Source organism: Odocoileus virginianus, chromosome 4 (assembly GCF_023699985.2).
Source record: "Odocoileus virginianus isolate 20LAN1187 ecotype Illinois chromosome 4, Ovbor_1.2, whole genome shotgun sequence".
In the NCBI taxonomy this organism is placed as follows: Eukaryota; Metazoa; Chordata; class Mammalia; order Artiodactyla; family Cervidae; genus Odocoileus; species Odocoileus virginianus.
Genome location: NC_069677.1, coordinates 46,670,028 through 46,679,926, shown reverse-complemented (window position 1 = coordinate 46,679,926; position 9,899 = coordinate 46,670,028). Strand labels below are relative to the sequence as shown.

Genomic DNA, 9,899 nt, shown 5'->3' with positions numbered 1-9,899 from the left:
ATTGTATTGAACCCTTGCTCATTTTCATCTTATTTGGGAAGGGGGATAACAATGTTGGGGTGCTGGGGAAGGGGTTCAGCACACAACGCTTTATTCTGCCAAGGGAATACAGTACTCTGATAGGACTCTGAACTTGTTCCTTGTCTGGAAAAGGTTAAAAGTTGGAGATGCTTTTTTTCCTTCCTGTTTTACTGAGATATAACCGACCTACAGCACTGTATAAGTTTCAGGCGTACAGCATCATGATTTGACTTAACATACATCATGAAATGACTATCATGATAAGCAAGATTACAGGTCTTTTAAAATGTTAGCTGATAAACAAAACTTGTCAGAGGGGAGGAAGAAAATTTCATCCACCATGTGCCATGTTCTGTGGTATGTTTTCACATTTATAAAATGTAATGTAATGAACTATCACAACACCCCTGCTTTTGGCATCATTCAGCGCTTAGTAAGTGCCAGGGGCTGGATATGAGCTCAGATCCAGTGGTCTACCCATGTGAGAGAAAAGCTTTCCTCCTTTGGCGATGTGAATGAAAATGCAGGTTCTTTCCTGCAGAAAATGGCCCTTGGAAGAGTTTCATGGTTGGAATATCATTTTTTGCAGCATCAAAGAATCTCAACTGGGATAATAAATACCTGTTGTTCTCACAACATCTTTTTGAGAACAGAGCATATTTCTGACAGCTCAGTGCAGAAATGCTTGAGGTCTGGACTTTTTACTTGCAATGAAAATGAAAAATTAAAATTTAAGCCTGGTCTCACTGGTACATATATGGATGTTTTCAATTTGTGACTCATTGAGCTGTAGGTTTATGATTTTTGCATGTTTCTATCTGTATGCTATAATTCAGTTTTCCAAAAGTTCATTTTTAAAAAGACCAAACAAAAAGTTGTCACGGGAAAACTAGGGGTGTTCCAAGTCTGCATAAACTAAGCAAGTCACATAACCACACCCCAATTCTTCTTTATCTGTAAAAAATAAAGTTAACAGAATAAGCTGCCACTGTCTTCTAAGAGATGAGCTTCTATTATCTTTACTTGGTCAGACCACGACTGAGTTTCTAAAGTCAGACCTCCCACCTCCACAGTAAGAAATTTTTTAAAAAGTTCCCTTCAATCCTGAATTTTAAAACAAATTTCTTGGTGATACAACAGAGCTTGCCAGTAACACTCTTGCAATCCTATCTTTATTTGCATAATCTCAGAATGATTCATAGAAAACAAATACCTTGCCTTTCCTCAGGTTTGGCCAGGACATATGAATCCTTAAGTGTTGTAGGACAGTAAGAAAGAATGTTGAAACATTTGTAAAATTTTCCATGAAAATTAACATTGAGAAAGAAATTACTCCCTTTTACTCTGAATATTCATCCAGAATTTAACCCCTCATCTGGTTGACTACCCTGAAAATACGGTACAACTGGTCAAATGGAAAGCAGAGTAAAGGCATTTATGTATGATTATCTTCATTATAGGCAAAAATAAAAGTTTCACCCCAGTGCTAACATCAGATCTCATAAGGAACATATCAAGTTTAATATGAAATGTGTGTCACACTTCTTCTTTTAAAATTTAATTTATTGAAAGTACAGAGGTGGAGAAGAGCTGGTACTGCAGAGTCCTTAAATTCATCTTGGGAAATATGGTCTGATCACATGTGTAAGCTGAATTATTCTTTACATTACTGCAGACTGCAGCCTTATTTGATTAGCTTATTTCAATTATATTCTTTTTTTCCTACATGTTATTTTGATTTTCAAAACCAAAGGAGAGTTTTAAAATAGTACAATGAACACCCAAAACTCCTCACCTAAAGTGATTTTTGCCGTATTTCTTCTTTCTGAGTGTGCATGTGCTTGTGTGTGCTGAGCCACTTGAAATTAACTTGCTGGTATCACCCCTAAGTACATTGGCATGTATCTCTTTAGAACAAGGACATCCGCTTACATAACCATAATATCATAATTTCTCTCAAGAAATTTAACACTGATAAATAATACCATCTAATACACAATTTATAGATATAACAATATATTAAGGATAGTCATCATCAAATGCCCCCAATTATAATAATAATAGTTTCTTTGGACAAAGGATCAAATCAAAGATCACACAGTGCACTTAGGGATCATGTATCTTAAGTGTATCTTAACTTAGATCATTTTTCTGCTCCTTTTTTTTTTTCCTTCTGTCTTTCATGACACGGAGATATTTTGAACTCCAGGTGTGTTTTTTTGTAACATGTCATACAATCTAGATTTGCCTGATGGTTTTCTCATGATAGTCAAACATGTTTTAGAAACAAAAACGCTATACATGCATGCTTGCATCCTGTTTTTCCATATACATCCTGTTTTCCCATTTCTGAGACTTTGCTCTTACAGACCATCTCTTTAATACACTTCTCCTACACCATCTCTAGGAGGCCTGGTTTGAGGTTGAACCTTCTCTAGAGTGATTTCCCTAATGTCTTCCACCCTGAAGTAATCTTTAAATTTTCAGACTATATTAGCTTTTCTCTTCTTATAGCATTTACATTTTTAAAAACTTTGCATTATTATTTTTATTCACATCTTTTAACTTTTCCCCAAAGAAAGCCACCTAGGGCAGGTCTAATTTATCTTTGTGTCCTCCCTGAAATCTAGCACATTGTAGTTCACACAGTAGGCAATCAGTATACACATTTGTTGAAAAAATGGATGGACGGATGAATAAATGAATGAAAATAGTACCTCTGGTTTCAGAGATACAGTGAGTTAGTTAAGAATTTAATAGTTTTTTAAAAGTTTAATTTCATCACAAGTGCATTTTCTACACCTAGAATAGCCTACTTAATTAAAAAATAAAATTTTAGTTCTAATGAAAACAAAACATGTATATTATATGCCTTAGTATGTGTGAGCGTGCTCACTCACTTCAGTCGTGTCAGACTCTCTGCAACCCCATGGACTGAAGCCTGACAGGATCCTCTGTGCATGGGATTCTCCAGGCAGGAATACTGGAGTGGGTTGCCATTTCTTCCCCCAGGGGATCTTCCTGACCCAGGGATCGAGCCCGCATCTCCTGCGTCTTCTGCATCGCAGGCAGATTCTTTACCACTGAGCCACTGGACAAGCTCCATGCCTTAGTCCAGCTCTTTTAGAAGGCATTGAGGGAAGCCTTTCACCCTGAAGTTCATTCTTTAGCTTTGAAAAATAGTCTTGTATTACTTCTTTGATAATCTCCTCTTTGTTTTCTGTTCCTTTTGGAATAAAGTCCTAAAAGTCAGACTTTGAAATTTCTGGACTGCTTTCCTACATCTCATCTTTTCTTTCATACTTTCTACCTTCTACTTTTTAAAAGGTTTTCTTCTAACCTATTATTGATCTTTTTAAGTTTTGGAAACCATGTTCTTAATTTCCAAGAGTTCTGTTTTTGTTTTTTGAGTAGCCTTTTAAATAGCATCCATTTCTTGTTTTATGGGTACAATACTTTTGCAAATCTCTATGGAAATACTGGCTCAGATGGTAAAGAATTCTCCTGCAATGCAAGAGACCTGGGTTCAATTCCTGGATTGATAAGATCCCCTGGAGGAGGGAATGGAAACCCAGTCTAATATTCTTGCCTGGAAAATCCCATGAACAGGGAGCTTAGCAGGCTACAATCCATGGGATCACAAACAGTTGGATATAACTGAGTGGTTAACACTTTTCGGTTTTTTTCATGGAAATATTAGAACTTACTGAAAATTTTCTTCTGTTCCCTGCATTACCTCTGTTAAAGCTTTCTTAAAACCTTCTTATTTTTATCTTGGTCTTTCCCTCATTAGATATGCTATATATTAAGCATGAAAACCTCTGTGCACTGAAGGTAACTCCGTGTACATGAGCCAGGTTTGCCAACTGCCAGATTGGCTATAGGTTAATTAAATTTTGAGTTAGGTATTATGATGTGGAAACTCCCAACTGTCAAAACATAAAGGTCTCTTCTCTGACATCATACAATTTCTGTAGAAAAGCCTTTCTTCTTTTTTTTTTTTTTTTTTGGCCTAGGGAGTAACATCTCATTCTGAATGGTCACCCAGCAGTGGGGTATGTGTTTGCGTGTTTTCTGTTCCTTGGTCAGACTTTTAGTTAATCCTCTGTTTTCAGTTATGCATTTCGCCCCTTCCCTCTGTATCCTGTGCATCAGCCCGCTAAGCCTCAGCTTTATCCTGCTGCATCAGTTACTATTCATCTTCTATCTACATGTTGCCTTCCAGAGAGATGTGGAAATCTCTCAACCTCCAGTGGACTCTCCTGCTCTTGGTATGAGTTTACATTTTCATTTTACTTGTTTACCATCATTTTGGTGGAGCCTTGCGAAGGAGAGGAGATAAATACGCATATTTAATTTGCCACCTTTAATTGGACTGCTTAATTTTAAAAATGTTTGTGTTACAAACTTCCCTCTCCTATAAATCTGGTCTTGTGAATAATGTAAAGTTCCTACCAAGAAGATTAAAGAAGTGATTCTCTATATGATTATGGGAGTAAGGTTCAGGTAACTCCGGGTGGTTTAAAGTTTCCTATTGAGTAATCTGGAAAGTACTAAAGATACTGCTCAGAGCAGAGTGAGATAAACTCTCCCTTCATGACTTCAAAAGTCTGGTTACTTATTTACAACTGGGATAAGATAAACAGTCAAACAACTAGAGAACTGCTGCAAACCACTTGTACAGTTAACTTTTTATCCTGCTACCAAAACCACGCTCTGTCCAAATCTTTGATGACCCTAGCTCTCCAACATTGGGAGGAGAACGAGCTGCAGCGTCACAAAGGCATGCCCCTCCCAAGTCCTACTCACTCACAAAGAACTTCCCCTTTGAGCTTCTATGACACTGGCTGGTTACTCACACCATAGATTCCTCAGGATTGGCTGGGACAGAAAATAAAACACTGTTTGCCCATAATCAAGTCGATAAGCTACAACGTAAATGCACGTAAGTTCCTATTCTAAGACTATATCATGAAGCATTTGCTCTCTTCTTTCTTAACATTTTCATGCAAGACCTGGAAAGGAAACACTGGCTCCGGCCATTAGAAAAGGTCTTTAAAGAAAAATTTTAAAAGCCTAAAATGGGTCTGTTGAATTCTAAAAAGCCTAAAGCCAAGCAAGCCCGAATTCTGCTTCTGGGACTTGAGTCTGCTGGGAAGTCTACTCTCCTTTACAAATTGAAGCTTGATAAGGATATTGTGACTATGCCAACAGTAGGTTTCAACGTGGAGATGCTTGAGTTGGCAAAGGGTGTCTCGCTTACGGTCTGGGACGTTGGAGGACAAGAGAAAATGAGAACCATGTGGGACCTCTACTGTGAAAACACTGATGGGCTAGTGTATGTTGTGGACAGTACGGACACACAGCGACTGGAAGACTCCAGGCAAGCGTTTGAGCACATCTTGAAGAATGAGCACATTAAAAACGTGCCTGTGGTCTTGTTAGCCAACAAACAAGATGTGCCTGGAGCTCTAAGTGCCAAGGACATCACGAGGATGTTCAAAGTGAAGCAACTCTGCAGCGACCGGAACTGGTACGTGCAGGCCTGCTGTGCCGTCACTGGGGATGGGCTAATGGAGGGGTTCCAGAAGTTAACTGGGTTTTTGAAAAGCCGCATGAAATCAAGAGGAGATGCTTTAGCATTCTTCAAGCAGCACTGAGGTCCAAGTGGAGGAAGAGATGCTGACGAAGTTGAAAGGGTAATTGTTCTTTTTCCAGGCCAAGTAAGAAAAGCAAATTGCTAAGTTGACAAACTTTTCCTGAAATGTTATTTCACCTAAATTCCATTAAACAACTAGGAGTAATATCTGGAAAACTGTTACTTTGGGCCAAACACTTTAGCAAACTATGTGGTAATGATAATTGTGAATGAAAATGTTACAATTTTGTGCATGTTTGATGATTCTAAATAATCATATTTGGGAACAAATAAATTCTTGCCTTATTATTTTTATGTGACTGCTAGAACAAAGTTTAAGCTGCCAATAGAGTCAGACTTCTTTCAGGCTGTTTCCAGCTGTTACAGGTATTCAATTTCCACCAGGCTCCTGTGTAATAGCTGGGTGGTATAAAAAAATGAACTTTAAATTTTGAAGGGGAAAATGTGTGCTGTTAATATTTTATAAATCCCTATTCCCTAAACAAAGGGATTTTGTTTTGTTCTGTTTTACTGTATTCCTGCTATGTTTTTGAAATCTATTGCTAGAAACTTCTTAGAGTGAGTCAACCCTGAACCCCAGGCTACCAAGTGCCCAGTGGCTGTGTTCTACGGGGAGCAGAAGTTTGTATCTTAGAGCACTGGGGATCAAGAGAGCATCTTAGAGTTTAGGGCAAGGTCTGGACTTATCGTCCAGCTGGAGGCTGCAATTCCAAGACTGGCTTCGGTAGAATTCAATATAACAGTTACTATTTGGGAACGTATGTACAGCTCACTGTACTGATCAAACAGGAACCAGAGCCATACTTTGCTCTCAGAGACCCGGCAATTCACAGGAGAGACAAACAAAATAAAGGCAGCAGATAGAATAAACCAGGAAGTGCTAAGAGCTGTAACAGGAGAGCCTCATTCTGACCTGGGGAAACAAGAAGTGCTTCATGCAGGAGGGGGTGTTAAGCCCCCAACTCTAGGGGACACTGTAGGAGGTACAGGTTAGTCACTGGAAGGTCCCATCACTTGGAGATTCTCCAGAGGCATTGCTGGGGAGGGGAAGAAGGGAGAAAGAACTGGAGATTGAACCGGAATTCCCCTGAGAGGCTCAGAAGTCCCAGAGAGGCCCTGGAACTAACAGAAGACACTCTTTCCCTCCACCCTACCACCAGCAAGGCTCATCTGGGCTAGAAGCAGGCCTCAGGCCACCACTGCAGCCCCTGGGACTCCAAATTATAAGGTCACAAAGGAAAATAAAGGTACAGTAAAGCAAGGGTGCTTGCTCCTGGATTCCTGCTGCAGTTTTCTTCTCTCACCCTAGCCCTGATTTGTTGTTTGGCCACAAATCCTTCTGTGCTGCATGGCAGGGATTCAAGTAATAAAGTAGACATATCTTTAATCACAGTTACCATTGGTTGAATACTGTGTGTGCCCGGAACTGTGTTAAACACTTTCATACATCTACTCATTTAATGTTCATAACTGCCTGGAGGGAAAGAGGCACTTCAAGGCCTATGCTGTTAATTGCCATGCTGTTGTTTTGTAAATAAGGTATGGCCTCTGTCTTCACTGAGCTCAATGAAGGATAAATTCAGGACTTCCCTGGTGGCACAGTGAATAAGACTCTGCCAGCCAAGGGAGGGAACACAGGTTTGATCCCTGGTCCAGGAAGATTCTACAGGCTGCGGAGTAACTGAGCCCGCGGCCCAGAACCGCTGAGCCACACTCTAGAGCCCACGAGCCACAACCACTGAAGCCCGTGTGCTCTGGGCCCTTGAACTACAACTACGGAGCCTGTGCGCCATAATTACTGATGCCTGTGTGCCTAGAGCCTGTGTTCTGCAATGAGAGAAGCCACTGCAATGCGAAGCCCACACCCTGCAATGCAGAGTAACCTCCGCTTACCTCAACTAGAGAAAGCCTGTGCTCAGCAATGAAGACAGTGCAGCCAAAAATAAAAACAGTTTTTAAAAAAGGATAATTTCAAGCTAAATAGTGCTCGGCCATAAAAAAGAATGAAATAATGCCACTTCCTGCAACATGGATGAACTTGCAAGTTATACTAAGTGAAGTAAGGCAGACACAGAAAGACAAATATCATATAATATTGCTTATATGTGGAATCTAAAAGAAAAAAAGGATACAAATAAACTTATATACAAAACAGAAATAGACCCACAGACATGGAAAACAAACTTATGGTCATCAAAGGGGAGAGGGGTGGAGGGAGTAATAAATTACTGAGTTTGGGATTAACATACACGCACTACTGTATATAAAATAGATAATCAACCTGGCCTTATTGTATAGCACAGGAAACTATACTCAATATTTGTAATAACCTATAAGGAAAAGAATCTTAAAAAAAGACATATATGTAAGCATTACTGAATCACTTTGCTGTATATCTGAAACTAAATCAACATTGTAAAACAGCTATACTTTAAGAAAAATAAAATAAGTAAGTAAATATAAAGATAAATCCAAGCTAAAATAAAAATAGAACACTATGGTCCTGCAATCCAACTTCTAGGTATATATTCAAAAGAAATGAAATCATTATCTTGAAGAGATATCTGCACTCCCACATTCATTACATTATTTATAGTAAATCAAGACATGGAAATGCCAAAGAACATTCAAACTATTGCACAATTGTAATCATCTCACATGCTAGCAAAGCAATGCTCAAAATTCTGCAAGCCAGGCTTCAACAGTACATGAACCGTAAACTTCCAGATGTTCAAGTTGGATTTAGAAAAGGCAGAGGAACCAGAGATCAAATTGCCAACATCCGCTGGATCATCAAAAAATCAAGGGAGTTCCAGAAAAACATCTATTTCTGTTTTATTGACTATGCCAAAGCCTTTGACTGTGTGAATCACAATAAACTATGGAAAATTCTGAAGGAGATGGGAATATCAGACCACCTGACCCGCCTCCTAAGAAATCTGTATAAAGGTCAAGAAGCAACAGTTAGAACTGAACATGGAACAACAGACTGGTTCCAAATTGGGAGAAGAGTGTGTCAAGGCTATATATAGTTACCCTGCTTATTTAACTTATATGCAGAGTACATCATGCGAAATGCTGGGCTGGATGAAGCACAAGCTGGAATCAAGATTGCCGGGAGAAATATCAATAACCTCAGATATGCAGATGACACCACTCTTATGGCAGAAAGCAAAGAAGAACTAAAGAGCCTCTTGATGAAAGTGAAAGAGGAGAGTGAAAAAATTGGCTTAAAACTCAACACTCAGAAAACGAAGATCATGGCATCTGGTCCCATCATTTCATGGTAAATAGACAGGGAAACAATGGAAACAGTGACAGACTTTATTTTGGGGGGCTTCAAAATCACTGCAGAAGGTGACTGCAGCCATGAAATTAAAAGATGCTTGCTCCTTGGAAGGAAAGCTATGACCAATCTAGTTTAGTTTAGTCGCTCAGCTGTGTCTGACTCTTTGCAACCCCATGAACTGCAGCACACCAGGCCTCCTTGTCCATTACCAACTCCCAGAGTCTACCCAAACCCATGTCCATTGAGTCGGTGATGCTATCCAACCATCTCATCCTCTGTCGTCCCCTTCTCCTCCTGCCCTCAATCTTTCCCAGCATCAAATGAGTCAGCTCTTCGCATCAGGTGGCCAAAGTATTGGACTTTCAGCTTCAACATCAGTGCTTCCAATGAACATCCAGGACTTAGGATGGACTCGTTGGATCTCCTTGTAGTACAAGGGACTCTCAAGAGTCTTCTCCAACACCACAGTTCAAAAGTATCAATTCTTTGGCACTCAGCTTTCTTTATAGTCCAACTCTCACATCCAAAAATGACCACTGGAAAAACCATAGCTGTGACTAGATGGACCTTTGTTGACAAAGCAATGTCTCTGCTTTCTAATTATGCTGTCTAAGTCGCTCATAATGTTCTTTCCAAGGAGTAAGCGTCTTTAATTTCATGGCTGCAATCACCATCTGCAGTGATTTTGAAGCCCAGAAAAATAAAGTCAGCCACTGTTTCCACTGTTTCCCCTATCTATTCGCCATGAAGTGATGGGACCAGATGCCATGATCTTAGTTTTCTGAATGTTAAGCTTTAAGCAAACTTTTTCACTCTCCTCTTTCACTTTCATCAAGAGGCTTTTTAGTTCCTCTTCACTTTCTGCCATAAGGGTGGTGTCACCTGCATATCTGAGGTTATTGATGTTTCTCCCAGCAGTTTTGATTCCAG

The 9,899-nt window shown here is 39.6% G+C and overlaps 1 protein-coding gene across 1 annotated transcript; it reads left to right on the top strand.

Annotated features, from left to right (window-relative positions):
* The first annotated feature begins 4,909 nt into the window (after positions 1-4,909).
* Positions 4,910-6,049, top strand: ARL14 (ARF like GTPase 14). The gene has a single exon (XM_020915245.2). It carries the CDS (start codon positions 5,103-5,105, stop codon positions 5,679-5,681), a length of 579 nt encoding a protein of 192 aa, XP_020770904.1. The 5' UTR covers positions 4,910-5,102; the 3' UTR covers positions 5,682-6,049.
* The last annotated feature ends 3,850 nt before the right edge of the window (positions 6,050-9,899 follow it).

Bases quoted from the DNA above. Each gene is read 5' to 3' on its own strand.
- ARL14 (XM_020915245.2), top strand. From the start codon at position 5,103: ATGGGTCTGTTGAATTCTAAAAAGCCTAAAGCCAAGCAAGCCCGAATT.